Genomic DNA, 20,477 nt, shown 5'->3' with positions numbered 1-20,477 from the left:
CAGCGTATTTTTTGCTGCACAATCAGACTGTGCCTCCTTGGCCAAACCATATAACTTCTTAGGACCCTGGCTGTTTCATCTGTACACCAGGAAAAGGACGTAGGTGACCTCCAAGGACCTCTCAGCTTTAGAGATGAGTTTGTAGAAACACTGTTTCCAGTAGCATAGAAAACAATGGGACACCCACTGGCACCCCTCAAAGCAAATGAGTGCCAGGTACTATTTGTCAGACAAGAATGGAATGTTTGATTAGTTGTATGAAACTGAATTTTAACTGAACCAGTTCCTTCACTTAATTTTTCTTTAAAGTTAAAATTAAAGTATTATTTTAATGCTAGACAATAAACTGTAAACAAAAGACCTATAGAATTTCGGAATGGTATCAAATCCACTGCATCTAAAATTTTTGGATGTCTAGTTTCAACAAAAACTTTCTTCCAGTGTAATTTTGAATATGTATCTATTTTAAATAAAATTAATATATAGTATATTGCCATACATTTATTACATATAAATTATCAGGCTACTGTGAAAAAAGTTAGGCATACCATTTCTCAAGCAATTACAAACATCAAGGTTTTAATGGGCTGTTAGTACTATTCATTTAAACACTCTGGGTTGTGGTAGCTATTCTTTCAAAAGGAAGAAAAATAGTATGTGCTGAACTGTGACTATGATGTTTCATAGTTTTACTTCTTATGTTCACATCAGCCCATTTATTTATTCAGGCAGTGTTTACTGAGCATATACTATGTAAAGCCTGTGTGCTAATGACAGGGTACACAGCAAAGTTATGGTCTAGGAGAGGAGATAGACATTAAAAACAAAATGCTCATAAATGCATATGTAATTTTAATATTCACTATAAGCTGTATCCTACTGGACGACCTTATTCGATGTTAAGAAGCAAGAGAGATTCTCTGAGGAAGTGACATTGAACTTGAGACCTGAGGGATGTAGTTGGCCATAGGAAGAAGGTAGGGGATGAGATTCCCAGGCAGGGAGGATAGAATGTGTGAAGTGAACTGAGGAAGTAAAAGAAACCCAGGTGGCTGGAGGCTGGAGTGAAAAAGGGAGTGGAGTAGCCAGGGGCACTAAATGAGACAGACGAAGTGCAAGAGGTTGCATCATGCAGGGTCTGTAGGCCATCTTATGGGTTTTACATTTTACTCTGAATGTAATGGAAGGCCGCTGACAGTTTTTTTAAAAGGTTAATGACATGATGCAACTTACACTTGTGGTGATTACTTTGGTTGCTAAATGAGAGTGGACTGGGAGGGAGGCAAGAATGAAAGGAAGGAAACCAATTAGGAGGTTGTTACAGTGTTCAGAGAAAGATACCGGTGGCTTGAACTATGTGGTGGCCATAGAGATAGAGAAACAAATGGATTTGAGATACATTGGGGAAAACAATCCACAGGACTGATGATTGGTTCCTTTTGGGAGGATCAGGAAGAAAGAAAAGTCATAGATGACTCCAAGGTTTGTGGATTGATAAAACGAAGGTGCCATCTATCAAAATGGGAAAGCCCGAAGTGAGAGAAGATTTGAGAAGAAAGGTAGCATCTCCCCATTTTACAATAACACTAAGGCTCAAAGAGATTGGGTTCCTGTTCACAGGTATACCTACCAGGCCAGAGCTGCATTGCCACAGCATCTTAGGAAGGCACCTTGCCTTTATAACTTCTGTGTCTGCTTTGATGTTATGACACCTTTGGCCTCTACACAGTCCTCCAGAATAATGGCCTTTTCCATTTGGCCAAAGTAAAATTTCCTATTGTGCTCTTCCATTGGATGTGTTAAGTCTCTTTGAAAGTTACAAGGACACTGTAACCCATATAAAAACCTTCAAGTCAGATCCTGAATAGGAACAGGAAGCTGAAATCTCCACTCCCAGTACAGGAACTGAGCCCGTGACCAGAGGGATGGATAGCAGTGCTTGGATTATGACTATGCTGCTGAGCACTGATGGGCTTTTTATGGACCCAATGGGCTGCACCTGCTCAACCTTTAATCTTTCTTGAGCTCCAGATAGGAATAAAAACTGGTCTGCCCAGGACTTGAGGCATTTTGCTATGGTTATGAGGAGCACAGGTTTGGAGACAAACACTATTAGGTTTGAATTCCAGCTCCATAACTACTAGCTAAGTAACCCTGGGCAAGTCACTTAACTTCTCCCAGCTGTGATTTCTTCATGTACAATAAGATCTATTTCATTAGGCTGATATGAAGATAAAAAGATATAACACATGTAAAGAGCCTTGCCAGGCACACGGTAAGCCTGCCATAGACCGGAGCTCTGTGTTCTGGCCTCTGAGTTCCCGGTGGAGATAACTTCAGTGAAGTAATACATTGGCTTATACTTGGTAAACCCTCACAGTTGTTATTTCCTATGTTTCTCAATAATGCTAGAAGCTTTTATATAAAGAAACATAATATTAAAAGAAAACATGTGAAAAACAGTAAATGGCAAAATTCCATTGGCAAGCCTTTGAACTTTAGATACCAAATAAACCTAATTGCTTCAATAATACATTGACTGGCGTTCTCAGAGCCACTTCTTATTTAATTCTCTTTAGTTTATCAGAATCTCCTGATAGCACACTTTGTCTGCTCTCTTTAGCTTATTTGGACATTACTTTCATTTACCTGGAAGCTTGGAGGAGGATGTACAAATATATCCATCATCTCTTATGAGTCATATATTTGTCTCTTATATTCACTTCTGTAAAGCAGTGGAAGCATCCCTTAGGAACGTGATTTGATGCAGATTAAGAAATACCAGCATAAGTCTTGTTGCCTTCTCCAGAGGGTTCCTGTGATATTTGGCCACAACTTTGTTTTTTAAGCCATAAATTATGCCCTGGGGACTGAGGTTTCTAACGTGACTGTCCTTGAACTTGGCTGCCATGGTGAGGATACTCTCCTGCCTGAGAGGCACAGACACCATTCATCTGGGGCTGACTTACCTTGTGCAGTTCCTCACAGACCAGTTGGGCGCTGAGCATTCTCTCTTAGCCTAAGGCAATTAATGAAAACTAAAGCTTCAAAGAATTTAGTTCTCAATTCTCCTGACTGGATGTTATTAACCAAAGGCAAAAGAAAAATGGTAAAGAAAAAAATTTTCTGAATGTTACATCCAAAGTATTTTTCAGTTCACCCATGTGTACAGAGAGAGAGAGACCTAAATATTATCTTTATTGTTGCATCAGCATTTCCCAGTGAGACAGTGATTTTCTTTAAAAAAAATTTTTTATTCATATAGGCAGACCTAAGTAGACAGTGATGTAGCAAGTAGGGGGGATAGTTCTGCAATGCTCCTTACAGGAAATTTGTAATTGTCATTTTGCTACCTCAGCAGGATCCAGCTCATCTGCCTCCCTTCCCTGCTGTGTCATACATTCAGTTAAACAAATATTTGATTCTCATTCTTTCACTGATTTCTAAGTCGTGACACTTTCCTGTGTCTGTCTGGTTGTATAAGTAGAAGTGTGCCTTGGTTTATAGACCATGTGAATATATGTGTTTGAGTGTCTGTAAATTCATAGAGTTTCAGAACCCCTGAGGAAGCTAGGATCATAAAAGAAATCCAAGGAAAATACATGAACAAAATAGGAATTTCTTCTACCAAGTTAATTATAACTCATAAACTTATAATTTTTAACTTTAATTTTATATTTGTTCATAGTAAGGAATATTACTAGGAATAAAAAAAATTAATTTCCCACAACTTATAGTGATCTCAGTTTCTTTATTCTAAGGACATTGTGATTAGATAAGTGTTAACAAGGGGCTTCAAATGTAGCTGTAATATTTTATTTCTTAAAAATATACAAAGCAAATATGATAAACGTTTAAGAAAACTGGATGGTAAGTACATGGATGTTTGTTGTGCTATTTCTTTAACTATTTTTTTCTGTTTGGAATATTTCACAATAAAATGAGGGAAATCTACAAAGTTTTTTAGGTTATTCATGCTTTCCTCTTTTTTTATTGATATAGAAAGTATTCATCTTTTATGGAACATTTAGAAAAAACCTGGATCCTTATGGGCAGTGGAGTGATCAAGAAATATGGAAAGTTGCTGATGAGGTAAGGATGCTCACTGAAGTAATTCTGAAAAAGGTTGCTCATACACACGAGTGGTTATCACAGCTGAGATGATTTTATACACTTTTGTGCATGTATGTGCATGTGTGTGTGGATAACTTTAAAATGGAAAACTCTAATACACCTCGAGCACCAAGTGTTTTGGATTAGACCTAGCCCTTTCCTCAGTAGTAAGTTTCCAACTATCAGGCCCCAGAGTTAGTATACTTTGGCCTTCTTCCCAAATGCGCATCACTGAGACATGAACTAGGAGAGACCCAGACACCTACAGCACACCAGGATTATTCCCGATACAGAGGAGCATCTGTCCACACCATCTCATCTACTCCCTGTCTAGGTTCTGAAACTTTCCCAGCATAAGAAGGAGGCTTTGGTTTGACATGATATACTTCTCTGGGAAGCATAGGTTTAGCACAAAAGGTTAATGACCATCCTAGAACACCTGAAGATGGCTACAATCTTGTCTGGAAGTCACCAGAAATCAACCGCCTTCAGAGGCTTTGGCTGTGAGCACCTCCAGCCAAAATACCACATGACGTAGATGTGGCAGACTCTATTCCCTGAGGTCATTAGGACACCATAGGAAATACATGGATTAAAATGGAATCTAAATTCCTAAATAATACCCTGTATTTACCCACCAGGTGGTTAAGGAATTTAGGGCTGGGGGAGAGCTAGAGTGGGATTCTTGGTTCCCTTAACCGACACCCTAGCTGTTAACTGATAATCCTTGAAATACAGGCGTTATATTTAAGAAAAGGAGAACATAAATTGTTCCAGTTTACTAAACTTGAGGTTTATGTCCAAAGCTCTGGATGGTGGCAGACTACAATTATGGGGCCTAAGAACATTGAGATGCAAAGGTCTTCTCAGAGAACAGCTTTATTCCACTGTCTCTGACATATTTGGTCCTTGTTGTAAAGCCCAGTTCGGTTTATCCCAAATGTTCTTTCCTTGGCTTCCTCCCTTCAGAGTAGATCTTGACAGAAGCTTTGAAATGCCTGTGAGTGTTAAACACTTACCCATTGAGTGTCTAACCTTAACATGCCCCTAATAAAATGCACTTAGATTAACCGTCTTCATTATCAAAGTTTCCTTATTACCGAACAAACAGGAGTTTTAAAGAAAACATTAACTAAATTGCAAGTGACACGTTTTAAGGTCTTTGATGTGACTTCAGAGAATGAACTATAGGAACACAGTGTGGTGGGAGAGAAACTTTGAAAGGAAGACATTAGACTTTATAAAATCTGCAAGTATTGCCAAGTCACAATAAAGTTTACAGGAAATCAGGATCATAAAAATAATCTAAAATTTTAGAAGACATGGTTAAGATTTTAAATGCCAATATGTGCAGAAATTTTGCCTGTTTAGATTTTTATTTGATCAACTCATACTTAGGTATATCTTTTTTTTTTTTTAATTAATTAATTATTTATTTTTGGCTGTGTTGGGTCTTCGTTTCTGTGCGAGGGCTTTCTCTAGTTGCGGCAAGCGGGGACCACTCCATCGCGGTGCACGGGCCTCTCACTATCGCGGCCTCTCCCGTTGCGGAGCACAGGCTCCGGACGCGCAGGCTCAGCGGCCATGGCTCACGGGCCTAGTTGCTCTGCGGCATGTGGGATCTTCCCAGACCAGGGCTCGAACCCGTGTCCCTTGTATTGGCAGGCAGATTCTCAACCACTGCGCCACCAGGGAAGCCCCCTAGGTATATCTTTTTTACTGATCCTTTTAAAAATAATTTACTGTTCAAAAACAGAGATGGGCTGCTGTCCTTACAGTTATGCCATGTGTTTGAGTAGCAGTGATAAATTTTTGTTGAGGAGGCCTTAGAATGGAGCACAGACAAAAAAGCAACATCCCAGAGAAGCAGAAAAGGCATTGATTTACAAGTTTTGGGGTCTGGACTTTAGTCCTATATGGTTGATCATATACTTTGCCCAAACAGGACCATTTGGGGAGGGGTCAGTTTCTCACCTGGACAGGATAATGGGACAAAAGGTGTAAACCAGGATTGGCCAGGGCAAACTGGAATTGAATTTCATTTCATCTAAGTCCTCTCTGTGACCTTGGTATGACTTGTTTCTCTAGAGGGAAATGAATTGAGTAACAGCAGAGAGCCAAACACTTGAATCTTATCCCAATTCTTTGTAATTCCCCTTTCCCTGAAACGGAAATCAAAAGTGTGCACGATGACAATGTCAGGCCAAGAAACACTCTATTCCTACCTTGGATTGGGCCCTGCACTCCAGTGTGAAACCTTATCTTTGCAGATCTGGGCTGAATTGTGTGAAGCCATGAGGAACATGATTAGTTACAAGCTCTAAGACTTGGAAACAAAACTGGCCAAAGCAGCTTCCTTACCCTTTGTGCCCTAGGCCCGTACCTTCATCTTGGCACTGTATGCCTTATAATTCTATGGATGAATTTAAAGCAAGTCCAAGGGACGGAAAGAGTTTCTAAGACCCAGAACTACAGAGATCTAATTTTCCCCTTCACAAACAACTCAGGACCAGATAGCTCCTCCACAGGAGCACTGACTTTACCAGCTGTGTAGACCAAAGAGAATCTCAAAGGAGGCTGAATCTTAAGGAAACAAAAAGATGACCCTAACATTGTGGTCTAATAAATTGGTAGCATTGCTGTACATTTTCAGGCTAATATGTATAATGGGCCCAGCCTAAGGCCTGCCACATAATAGGTACTAAGTAAATGTTAGCTATTATAATCATGTTTTCATGAGGTCTTTACCTGGCCGTCTCTTAAATGTTGTTGCTTGTCAGAATCCTAATTGTTTTCTTACTTTACTTACTCTTCCTGGGAAATATCATGCATCCTCTTAGCTCTAACTAATACTTCTGTGCTGATGACTCCCAAATCCACCTGTCCCCAGAGCTCCCGACCTGACATCTCAGCATGGACAGGCATCTTATGTCCATAAGTGAGTCTCTTAGCTGCCCCACCCACACAAGTGTCCTGCGTTTCCAATTCCAGTGGATGGCATCACCAGCTTCTCGTTGCCCAAAGCCAAGACCTGGGTCTCATCCTTGACTCCCAGTTTCTCCACCTGTCTTCACATACCAAGCCCTGTCAAGACTGTCTCCTGCAAAAATCTAGGATATACTCACTTTTCTCCATCCCCATCTCACACCACTACTAATTCTCATGTGGATTTTAGAAACAGGCTCCTGTTCGGTGTCTCTCTTACCGGCTCCCTACAGTTCATTCTGTTCTTTGCAGCCTTGCATCTGAGCACTTGTTTCTCCCCTTCTAAGGCTCCTTATTGCCTGTTGGACAAAGTCCACACTGCTCAAGGTGGCTTGTAACGTCCTTCATGATTTCATCTTTGCCTGCCTCTCTAAACTCCCTCCCCAACTGCCTCTGCTTGCCAGAATCCAGCTACACTGAATTCCTTTGTTTCCTCTAAGGCACCATGTGCTGTCTGTTCTCCAGAGGTTTTTTCACACGCTCTGTGCCTGGGGCACCCCCAGCCCTTCACTGCCTGATCCCCCTCACCATTCAGGCCTCTCCTTACATATCACTTCTTCCCAGAAACCTGCCCTGATGCTCCAGGTGTGAGAGAGGAGCCCCTCCTACGTGTATCCGGTACCTCCACCCCTTTCACAGGTTTCTTCGCACAGGAGAGAGATTTACCTCTTAACTTGTCCATGTCCACCACCAGCTTGTAAGTTCCTTGAGGGCAGAGATATTCACTGTGGTATTTCCTTGCTTAGAGTAGTGTTGGGCATGTGCATGGTGTTCAATAAACATTGATTGGATGAATGAATGAATGAATGATCTGATTCATTTATTTAAATGAATAAATAAATGGTTCATGTGTAATGTATCATGCAGGTAGCCTTGTGATTGACACACAACGGGTATCACCATTAGCAATGAGGACACTGAGCCCTGAGACATCGGAGGGACTTAGCTGAGCTGGGTGGTGGGCGCAGAAACAGCTGTCTCCCTCGATTTCTGGTTCACAGGCTCTTTCGCCACAGTGAGCTTTCCCAGTGGCATCCATAATCTCAGGCTCCTTCACCACAGTCTGTGTTACCCTGTGTCATCCAAGCAGCACATCTGTTGGTTCTAGAATGGTTTAGAATGCTTTTAGAAGGAAAACTGTTTGGTAATTGTTTGCTTTTTGGATTACTTAGAAAATAGTTTCCTTCCTTACACATCGATAGTCAGGTAAGCTATTTTAGAGGGCACACAAACTAACAGAAATAGTGGCCTTTTAAGGTGAAAATTTGCCCTGGAAAACCTGCAGAATAGCAAAAGGAGTGTCTAAAGGAGTTGACAGAGTCTATTTTTATAACTGCCCAGTCCAACCACAGTTCACTTTTCTGATTTTTTTTTTCACGTTTCCTTATCACAAGAGCAAACTCTTGCTCTATAATAACATTCCAGAGGGCAGCAATAGCAAAAGTCAACACTTTGAAGAAAATACCTGGTCCTTTACAGACTGTAATACATTTTTGAAGTTTCATATGTCACAAAATAAAATTTCTTCTTTGTAAATAGTAGTTTGGAAATACATATGATTTATTAGCTCAACTGCATAAATCTGACAAATTCTTTCTTCCCAAAGTTCTTTATATCCACAAACTTTTGATGCTTTGATTAATTTGTAATGCTAAGTTGGAACAAAAATACTTAGAAATGTTTAGATCCCAGTAATTAAAATTCACCTTAGTTTGGACAGAGCTAATCTAAAGTTTGTATTTTTTTTTAATCTGTTGAAAAGTGGTTTGTGACAATAGTATAAATAATATTATATTGGGAATATATATGTATATGTGTGTGTATACATGTATATATTTATTTTTAAAGAATTCTGCTGTTAAAGATCACTAAATTAGATGATCTCTGTAGCAAGTTCCCTTTAAGTCTTTCCCCCCCCCCAATAGCTCTTTTCTCTTTTAACAGTAATTTCCCACCTATTATTTTTCTCCCTGTCTGAGCCATGAGTTCCTTCAAGGCAGAGCCTTGTGTTATTCATCTTTGAATTCCCAGGTCTGCCATAGTGCCTAGAACTTAATAAACTCTCATTAAGAGTCTATTAAGGAATACATGACTGAGCACCCAAACAATCACGAGGTTAATTTAAGCCATTCTTATCAGTACCTGGAGTTGGTAACAAGAACTTTATATCTTTTAAAAACCAATTACTAGTCTATCTTGCTTCCCATTTTCTCTCCAAAGCCTATCACAATATCTGGCAGAAAATAGGTAATTAATACATTTGTTAAATATTCACTGACTTCAAACTAGTAAACTTTTACTAACTTATGTTGACCTTTCTCTAGTGAATATGATTTTAAAAGATTTTTACTATACTTGATAGTGAGTAAAACAGTTGAGATAGGAATGTGGCAAAATGCACCCTAGATTGGCCTGTGTCTCTGTCACTCATTTTATACAGTTTTCTTCTCTGAATATTGACAGTGCTATATATTTAGGTACTTATTTACTTGTGTTAAGAAATAGTTTCATTTGGGTAAGAACCACACACTTTGCTCAGCTCTCTATCACAAGAAAGTACAAAGTATAACACACTAAAGTAGCTTTCCCCCTATGGCCTTAGGAAACTAGAGTATGATTGGTGTGAATCTAAAGGGAGACTACATGCTGCAATGTTCTTAACAAAGTCTCAACCTTGTTACTAAGCATGATGTAAATTACTAGTATTGTGACACTTTCTGCTAACTTGCTTTCCAAGGTAACTTGTAAAGGGAAAGTCTTACAAGTCATACTGTCATACCAGGGAAACGTTTCAGTGGCCAGGCCCATGTCTTGGGATTTCCCAGGCTCTAACAATACTAATAGTCAGGGTTGATTAGGTGCTTACCACAAGCTACACTCTGTGGCAAGCTCTTTCCACAAATTATCCCATTTAGTCCCCATTACAAGCCTTTGAAGTCTATCCTAGTATTTTCTCCATTTTTTTCCAGTGAGCTAAGTGAGACTTCCAGTAACACATCTGACAGCGTCAGCCAGCGAGTGGTGGAGTGCAGACTTAAAGCCACTTCTGTGTGACTTCATAGCTCCAGTCTTTCATCAGCACTTTTCTTGATGCTTAATTTGACTTAAGAAAAGTTCTCAAGTATTTCTGATTGATCTGAAAGGAAATGCTGACCTATCAGTGTTAAAGAACTTCTTATTTGATAATTTGTTTTTAAGGAGTTTTATAGAGTCTTAAAGGTGAGAAAGTGGAGGCACACCGACAGGTGAAGTGACTGGTTTTAGATCACACTCCATATTGGGGGAGCTAAAACCAGCACTCATTCATTTACCATTTGTCATTCTTCCTTAAATCGGATTGATTTGTCATTCATCAAAACTGTGTTTGTTTTGTTTGGCCAGCATTCCAGGGGCTCAGTACACATTTGTTGAACAAATGAATGGGTGTGTTGAGGCTGACAATGTGTCTGACATTGGTAGTGAGCTAAAGAGCACATGTCTTTACCCTCAGGAAGCCAACAGTCTAACAGGGGAACTTGCACCCATACTTCTGTGACTATGTGCCTGACTGCCCTAGAGGATGATCAGGAGTATTTGGAATGGTGCTCCCGGCTAAGGAATGGCACAAACCTGAGAAGGTCAAGGTGTATGGGGAACTACAAGCTGAGTGTTTAGTGCTGCTGGAAGTAAAAGTGGAGGGGGCTCGATTCTGGTTGCCTTATCTGCCATCTGAGAGAGTTCAGTTATTCTGTCAGCAGGAGAGCCACCATAGGATTTAAAATAGAGAAATGATGGGGTCAAACCTATATTTTAGAAGGATCCCTGTGAGGTTGTCAGGTGACAATCAACTTGAGATTACAGTATGAAGCTTAAGAGACAATAATGGCCTGGCCTAGGGTTGTTGTAATAGGGCTGGCAAGGAGATGGAAGATTAAGAAGTATTTGGAAGAGGTCCAGGGCTGGATATAAAGATGAAAAATCGTTCGCTTATCAGTGGTAGTTGATACTCTGAGCATGAATGAGATCTCAGAAGGAGGATTTGGAGAGTTGGCAATGAGGAAAACTAATATTCAAGGGACAGGAAGAGGGAGAATTACCTACATGTGATAATAAGAAGAAATGTCCATAGAGGGTGTGGTTTCTCATAAGGCAAGGAATAGATGTTTGAAGAAGGGAAAAAATGTTCTATGGTCTCAGGCAGTAGAGACAACAGATACACACTCGTTATTTAAGATTTCTAGATGAGAAAAGGGGGAGACATTAAATAATAGCTAGGGCTTCCCTGATGGCACAGTGGTTAAGAATCGGTGTGCCAATGCAGGGGACATGGGTTTGAGCCCTGGTCCGGGAAGATCCCACACACCGCGGAGCAGCTAAGCCCCTGAGCCACAACTATGGAGCCTGCACGCCACAACTACTGAAGCCAGCGCATCTAGAGCCTGTGCTCCGCAACAAGAGAAGCCACCGCAATGAGAAGCCTGTGCACTGAAATAAAGAGTAGCCCCCACTGGCTGCGACTAGAAAAAGCCCGTGCGCAGAAGTAATGAAATTGAAACTGTAATTTAAAATCTTCCAACAAACAAAAATCCAGGACCAGATGGCTTCACAAGTGAATTCTACGAAACATTTAGAGAAGAGCTAACACTGATCCTTCTCAAACTCTTCCAAAAAATTGCAGAGGGAGGAACACTCCCAAATTCATTCTATGAAACCACCATCATCCTGATACCAAAACCAGAAAAAGATATCACAAAAAAAGAAAATTATGGACCAGTATCACTGATGAACATAGATGCAAAAACCCTGAACAAAATACTAGCAAACAGAATCCAACAACATATTAAAACGATCATACACCATGACCAAGTGGGATTTATTCCAGGGATGCAAGGATTCTTCAATATACGCAAATCAATCAATGTGATACACCGTATTAATGAATTAAGGAATAAAAACCGTATGATCATCTCAATAGATGCAGAAAAAGCTTTTGACAAAATTCGACACCCATTTACGATAAAAACTCTCCAGAAAATGGGCATAGAGGGAACCTACCTCAACATAATAAAGGCCATATATGACAGACCCACAGCAAACATACTCAGTGGTGAAAAGCTGAAAGCCTTTACTCTAAGATCGGGAACAAGACAAGGATGTCCACTCTCACCATTCTTATTCAACATAGTTTTGGAAGTCCTGGCCACGGCAATCAGAGAAGAAAAAGAAATAAAAGGAATACAAATTGGGAAAGAAGAAGTAAAACTGTCACTGTTTGCAGATGACATGATACTATACATAGAAAATCCTAAAGATGCCACCAGAAAACTACTAGAACTAATCAATGAATTTGGTAAGGTTGCAGGATACAAAATTAATGCACAGAAATCTCTGGGATTCCTATACACTAACAATGAAAAATCAAAATGAAGAATTAAGGAAACAATCCCATTTACCATCACAGCAAAAATAATAAAATACCCAGGAATAAACTTGCCTAAGGAGGTGAAAGACTTGTACTCAGAAAACTATTAAACACTGATGAAAGAAATCAAAGATGACATAAACAGATGGAAAAATATACCATGTTCTTGGATTGGAAGCATCAGTATTGTGAAAATGACTATACTACCCAAAGCAATCTACAGATTCATTGCAATCCCTATCAAACTACCAATGTCATTCTTCACAGAGTTGGAATAAAAAATTTTACAGTTCGTATGGAAATACAAAAGACCCCAAATAGCCAAAGAAATCTTGAGAAAGAAAAACGGAGCTAGAGGAATCAGGCTCCCTGATGTCAAACTATACTACAAAGCTACAGTAATCAAGACAGTATGGTACTGGCACAAGAACAGAAATATAGATCAATGGTACAGGATAGAAAACCCAGAGATAAACCCACACATATATGGTCACCTAATTTACGACAAAGGAGGCAAGAACATAAAATGGAGAAAAGGCAGCCTTTTCAATAAGTGGTGCTGCAAAAACTGGGCAGCTACATGTAAAAGAATGAAATTAGAACACTCCCTAACACCATACACAAAAATAAACTCCAAATGGATTAAAGACCTAAATGTAAGACCAGACACTATAAAACTCTTAAAGGAAAACATAGGAAAAACACTCTTTGATGTAAACCACAGCAAGATCTTTTTTGACCCACCTCCTAGAGTAATGAAAATAAAAACAAAAATAAACCAATGGGACCTAATTAAACTTAAAAGCTTTTGCACAGCAAAGGAAACCATAAACAAGACAAAAAGACAACCCTCAGAATGGGAGAATATATTTGCAAATGAAGCAATAGACAAAGGATTAATCTCCAAAATATACAAACAGCTCATGGAGCTCAATATCAAAAAGACAAACAATGCAATTAAAAAATGGGCAGAAGACCTAAATAGATATTTCACCAAAGAAGACATACAGAAGGCCAAGAGGCACATGAAAGGATGCTCAACATCACTAATTATTAGAGAAATGCAAATCAAAACTACAATGAGGTATCACCTCACACCAGTCAGAGTGGCCATCATCAAAAAATCTACAAACAATAAGTGCTGGAGAGGGTGTGGAGAAAAGGGAACCCTCTTACGCTGTTGGTGGGAATGTAAATTGATACAGCCACTATGGAGAACAGTATAGAGTTTCCTTAAAAAACTACAAATAGAACTACCATACAACCCAGCAGTCCCACTACTGGGCATATACCCTGAGAAAACCATAATTCAAAAAGCAACATATACCACAATATTCCTTGCAGCACTATTTGCAATAGCCAGGACATGGAAGCAACCTAAGTGTCCGTCGACAGATGAATGGATAAAGACGTGGCACATATATACAATGGAATATTACTCAGCCATAAAAAGAAACGAAATTGAGTTATTTGTAGTTAGGTGGATGAGTCTGAACCTAGTTTGTCATACAGAGTGAAATAAGTCAGAAAGAGAAAATACTGTATGCAAACGCATATATATGGACTCTAAAAAAAAATGGTACTGACAAACCTAGTGGCAGGGCAGGAATAAAGACATAAACATAGAGAATGGACTTGAGGACACGGGAGGGGTGGGGGAAGCTGGGCAAAGTGAGAGTAGCATCGACATATATACACTACCAAATTTAAAATGGTTAGCTAGTGGGAAGCAGCTGCATAGCACAGGGAGATCAGCTCAGTGCTTTGCGATGACCTAGAGAGGTGGGATAGGGAGGGTGGGAGGGAGGCTCAAGAGGGAGGGGATATGGGGACATATATATACATATGGCTGATTCACTTTGTTGTACAACAGAAACTAACACAGTATTGTGAAGCAATTATACTCCAGTAAAGATCTGTTAAATAAATAAATAATAGCTAAAGGAGAATCTGGAGGCAAATGAGGGGTTTTTGTTTCGAGAGGGGAGAAATGTAGCAGGTTCACAGGCTGAAGCCAATAAAAAGCGAAAGTTGAAGAGAGAAAGAACACAAGTCCTCCAGTTCCTCACCCAAGAGCCCTTATTCACATTCTCAGCTGGTTAGATCCAAAACTAGTTTTATGTTTGAGTCTTCCAGGATACATGAGAATAGTCCCCCTTGTCTAATTAATATGTTTACTTTCCCTACCATCTCAGAAACTCTTTTCAAACATTAATGAATTCACACAAAGTGAGGTTGTTTTAATGAGAAATCCACTCAAGGAAAGGAATATTGGCTGCAATACATATCCTGGGCACAGTTAATATTTACTGAACAAACACAGTGATGTGAGCCATCTCCAGATTCATCACTGAACTCGTGAGAGTCTGTCTTAAGGCCACTATCTTATTCTGCCTGTATTACAGGTAGGTGGGAACACATCTTACCTCCCAATACTAAATCCCAGACTTCCCAAGGGCAGGATATAATCATATGTTATCTCTTTAGGTCTCAAACACTCAGCAACACTTGGCAAAAATATATATATATATATATATATCCGTTCTCAGCAACACTTGGAAAAAAATATATATATGTCAATGTCAATTTGAATAAGTGATATGAGGCAAGGTTTCATTTTTTATCTTATTTCGAAAGAATGGGTTTCTCTATCTCATTTGCTTTTTCAACCTATTTATTTTTCCTATCTAGCTTAAAAAAATAAGCCGTTGACCCTAACACAACTCTCATATTCCACCCGAATATTTAAGCACCTTTAAATCTCCAGTAATACACCACCATTTTAACTCCAGTTATTTTTACTTCATAGTTTCGTGACTTTCTTAAAGTCAGTTTTTATGAATTAAAGAGATGAGTAGTACATTGCCATATGTGGTTTTGAATGGCTCCTCAGTTGATTTTTATTGCTGCCTTTCATGCTCTGTTATTCCAGAGTAGAGAATGGAAGGTAACATAAAAGAATCTGTCATGATACAGTGAGTAACTGCATTCTATACATATTATCTTTTCTAGCATGTATTAAATTGTGTTATAATTATCTGTGTATGTCTTTATAAACCCTGAGCTTTGCAGGGCCCATGGACCATTTATCCTCTCTTTAATCCCTATTGGAGGACCTGGCATAGAATAGGCATTCCCTGAAAACCTCATGAAAGGAAAAGTACAGAGCTGAAACAGTCTGTAGACTGATGCTTTAGAGCTGCCAAGATTATACATAGTCTTTTGTTCAGTTAAAGCCAAATATGAAATTTTTGTTATGAAATTTAAACTTTTAGAACTCCTGTCTTTTCAGATTATCAGCCTCTTAAGTGTTTTTAACCCTGTGGTATGTGAACTACCCCTCCTAAGCCCAGTGTTTTTCCTCTTTTTTTTCTGCAGGTTGGACTCAGATCTGTGATAGAGCAGTTTCCTGGGAAGCTTGATTTTGTCCTTATGGATGGGGGTTGTGTCCTAAGCCATGGCCACAAGCAGCTGATGTGCTTGGCCAGATCCGTTCTCAGTAAAGCAAAGATCTTGCTGCTTGATGAACCCAGCGCTCATTTGGATCCAATGTGAGTTTCAGAATTCCTGCTATTTAATAACACAGGGGGAAAAGAATCATTGAGACATACTTCATATTGACACAAATTTCCATCAGGCTGTCATGTCTGCAAGCAGGAGACTACCTTCTAGATATGAAATAATTGCCCAGTGGAAAAGTTACTATTTGACATGCGCACAAGTGCTTATTTCCTAGTATAAGAGCTATGTGTTCTCTTCTAAGTGTAATTTTGCAATTTCATACAAACTCTTCCCCCTTATTGACGTGTGATAAAATATTTAGTTACATGGGCATACTTGGGTTCTTATGGTCTTCCTTACTATCCCATTTATAACATAGGAAATATTTATAGCATAAAATAAAGAACTACTATTGATGCTACATAATGAAACATATACTTATTTGGGAAACTTTTTTCAAACTGTGAAATTTTTTCCCAAATATTTGTCCTATTTATTGATGAAAACTTAGAATCTGCCCTGTGGTTGGAAAGCTGATTGTGGCTGACTCTATTGCAACATTCTGTTAAAAGGATTCAAGGAAAGATAATTTAAGGAATTACATTGACAGAAGAATAGGTATGTTATCAAGGATAGAGACAGATTATTAACATTCTGTGATGTTATATGTGGTATTTTTTCTTTGCTAGAACATACCAGATCATTCGAAGAACCCTAAAACAAGCATTTGCTGATTGCACAGTAATCCTCTCTGAACACAGGATAGAGGCAATGTTGGAATGTCAGCGATTTTTGGTGAGTGTTTCTAATTTACTTAAGATCTCATCTCGCCTTTGATTCTTGATAACAATCTGATATGTGCTGGTTCCTGCAAGTCACAGCAATGTACAAGCTCACAGCTATCCAGCTTTACTCAAAATACCTGCCCAAGTGTCTCACTTTGTGCAACGAGTTGAGGTTGGAATTCAGCCAATCTAAAATAGCAGCTTATTACTAAATTACATTAATAAATTGGAACATCTATACTTTTTGCTTCTTTTATTTGGGGATCAGTCATGAAAAAGACTAGGTCCTGATGCTTTCAGTAACTGAATCTCCCATGGATGGGGTCCAGAACAGGCCTGGATTGTCTTGCAACCTGATGTATGGTTTTAACGCAGTAGTTGAAAGGTTTATTTCATTTTTCTAGCCATTATTTGGAACTCAGCTTAGTGCGTCTCCCAACCACCTTCTCATTGTGGTTTCAAAACTGTCACCGATTCTTTCAAGTGATGTTTACAAATTCCTTTGGGTTTAGCCACAAGGAAATCCTGAGGAGGATGCATCACATCATTTCTGTTAAGGCTTTTCAGGCTCCTGGAGGTAAATGCTTTTCTTACTGATAGATTGTTATTACCATTATTATTACTAAGCTTCGAGTGATAAGTTAGGGGCCGACTCACAACCTCTTGCCCAGCTACGGTCAGGTTCAGCTTGAACGAGTGAAGGAGGCACAGTAACTCAGGCACATCCTGACCAATTTGAAATTGTTAAGCTTCAAATCCACTGTTGACGTGGTTCAACTCTTTATGGTGCTGTGGACTTAACACTCATTTGTAAGGTTAATACACAAGGGATCTAACATGAATAGTTCTTGTTTTCAAAGCCCCCTTAGTTCCTCTAAAGTTCTCTGAAGAAGCACATTGTTCAGTACTATATCAATTTAAAAAAAGCAATCTCCCAGCTTCTAAGTAAAAAATTACAGCTGATTTCACAAATGGTAGAAGCTCCATAAAGCACGAGGACTCAGCGGTGAAACAAGCTCTCCCTGACTGTTCAGACTGCAAGCCTCTGGACACTCGCTGTGTGTTCTTTCTGGCTTTCCTCATCCTCTGAGCCTGTGCCCTTCTTGCCTTGCTTTGGTCCGCCCTGCCTCTTTGTCCGAGTTGTCACTAACGGCCACTTCCCTAGGTCATAGAGGAGAATAGAGTGCGGCAGTACGACTCCATCCAGAGGATGCTGAGCGAGAAGAGCCTCTTCCGGCAGGCGATCAGCCCCACAGTCCGCTTGAAGCTCTTCCCCCACCGGAACTCGAGCAAGCAGAGGTCTCGGTCTAAAATCGCTGCCCTGAAGGAGGAGACGGAAGAAGAGGTACAAGAAACAAGGCTTTAGAGAGCAGAACAAAGGTTTGCCTGGGACATTCACGCGTGGAGTTGAAGAAAAGAAAAAAAAAAGAGTTTCTGCCTCAGAAAACAAGGATGAATGATGTTTTTTTAAAAAAGGAAAACTTCGGGTAAGAGGAATTAAGGATGTTCCCGTGGATGAATGGCTTCCTGGCAATGGTCAAACCGTGTGACAGGTACTTCAAATCCTTGAAGGTTTACCACTTGGAATCGCAAGCCAGCTTTTCCTGAAAACTTTTCCCTTTGGTCGTCACTGGAAAGGTGGCTGTAAACGTCAGCCAGCTTAATTCTTCAACTTATTGTTTAGTGAAACTTACTCATTTATATTATTGAAGAAGAACTGTAATCATACTACTTAGAGATACAATTAAGTAATGATAACTGGAAACTTTAGTGGCTTATATATGTTTATATACCTTTTTCTCCACGATATTTAAAAACACAGCTATATTGTCTGTTAAGGATTCAGACTGCCCCGTTTCCAAGCAAGTAATGGAATGCTGTGAGAGTCACAAGACAGCCCATCAAAATATGCACCACACAACACCTAAGTATCAGTCAGGAGACAGAACTTCCCGATCTTGGAAATCAGGGTTAGTACCATTCAGCAATACCCAAATGCAAATAAATCAGAAAACATCCGTTATCTGGGAAACGGGCTGTTACAGTCCCATGTAGGGAACCAAGATGTAGCTCCCTTGATTTGGAAGAGAAGATGTCTGCTTCCAGAAAGTAACAAGCTCATAAGACTTCTGAACTGAAGGATGGCTGGAAAAACGCTTTAATGCAAATTGGTGCAGGAGAACCCTTCATCACCCAGAAGCTCCAGGTAGAGTGTGTAGGCAGGTAGGCTGTGGGCGCTACAGGTAGATGTACATGAAATTCAAAGATCTAGGTATAGAAAGGGTGATGTGGTGTGTTTTCAGGCTACCTATGTGTACTTCATACTGTATATACTGAGCAGGAGAGATAATGGACACACTGAAGTAGAGTCAATCATGAATTAGTTTTATATGCTTCTGTTTTATAATTTTGTGATGCAAATGAAATTTTCTCTAGGAAATATTTATTTTAATAATGTTTCAAACTCATATAAATGGCTGTATTTTAAGAATGATTATATTATGAATTATATTTGTATAAGAGATTTTTATATTTGAAATGTTGACTTTTATGGTACTAGCTATTTTTATGATATGTTAAAACTGGGAGGAGGGGAAAACTTGGGGGATATTAGCCAGTTTGAATTATGAATTATGTTGGTGTGGAGAGAAACAGTAGGGCCCACACAGATATTGCATATACCTGTGTGATTCCCGGCCAGTACACTTGTTCCCTCTTAGATGCAGTTCTAAAGAAAATGGTACCACAAAATCTGACCACCCCTATCAAGGATACACTGCCTTCTCAACTCCAAAGTAACCCTTAAGATTGCATTCTATTTATTACTGTAGGAAAATATCGTGTGTCAATAAAATCCATATATTTGTGTGAAACTTAGGGGTTTTCAGATGTGTTCATTAATCGTGTCTCATTGATCTCTTACTTCAGTCTCTAAGGATCATGGTACACAAAACATGAATCTTTCCTTTAGATATAGTTTCTTGAGAATCCTATGTGAATTAAGACACTCTAAAAATTATTTCTTTTTTTAAATTGTGGTAAAATATACATAACCTAAAATTTACTATTTTAACCATTTCTAACTGTACAATTCAGTGGCTTTAAGTACATTCACATTGTTGTACGATCATCATCACAATCCATCCACAGAAATTTTTTCATCTTGCAAAACTGAAACTCTGAAACCATTAACTAAAACTCCCTATTTATCCTTCCCCCCAGCTCCTGGCAACTACCATTCTATCTTCAGTCTCTATGAATTTAACTACTCTGCGTACCTCATGTGAGTGGAATCATATAGTATTTGTCCTTTTGTGACTGGCTTATTTCACTTAATAATGTCTTCAGGGTTCATCATATTGTAGCATATGTCAGAATTTTCTTTTTTTTCTTTTTTTTTTTTTTTGCGGTACGCGGGCCTCTCACTGTTGTGGCCTCTCCCGTTGCGGAGCACAGGCTCCGGACGCGCAGGCTCAGCGGCCATGGCTCACAGGCCTAGCCACTCCACGGCATGTGGGATCTTCCCGGACCGGGGCACGAACCTGCGTCCCCTGCATCGGCAGGCAGACGCTCAACCACTGCGCCACCAGGGAAGCCCAGAATTTTCTTTTAAGGGCTGAGTGATATTCCATTGCAGGTACATATATATGACATTTTGATTTTCCATTCATTTGTCAATGGGCAACTTAGGT

General features: G+C 39.4%; 1 protein-coding gene across 1 annotated transcript in view; it reads left to right on the top strand.

Moving 5' to 3' along the window:
* The window catches only part of CFTR (CF transmembrane conductance regulator), a 198,490-nt gene extending 178,828 nt beyond the window's left edge, over positions 1-19,662 (top strand). Inside the window, exons 26-29 of the mRNA XM_060156169.1 lie at positions 4,003-4,092; positions 15,878-16,050; positions 16,690-16,795; positions 17,951-19,662. Of these exons, the coding sequence (XP_060012152.1) occupies positions 4,003-4,092; positions 15,878-16,050; positions 16,690-16,795; positions 17,951-18,151 (570 nt within the window). The 3' untranslated portion in view covers positions 18,152-19,662. The remainder of the gene's footprint in view (positions 1-4,002; positions 4,093-15,877; positions 16,051-16,689; positions 16,796-17,950) is intronic.
* Positions 19,663-20,477: the final 815 nt, after the last annotated feature.

Source organism: Lagenorhynchus albirostris, chromosome 8 (assembly GCF_949774975.1).
Source record: "Lagenorhynchus albirostris chromosome 8, mLagAlb1.1, whole genome shotgun sequence".
Lineage (NCBI taxonomy): Eukaryota > Metazoa > Chordata > Mammalia > Artiodactyla > Delphinidae > Lagenorhynchus > Lagenorhynchus albirostris.
This window is presented reverse-complemented; position numbering and strand designations above follow the sequence as displayed.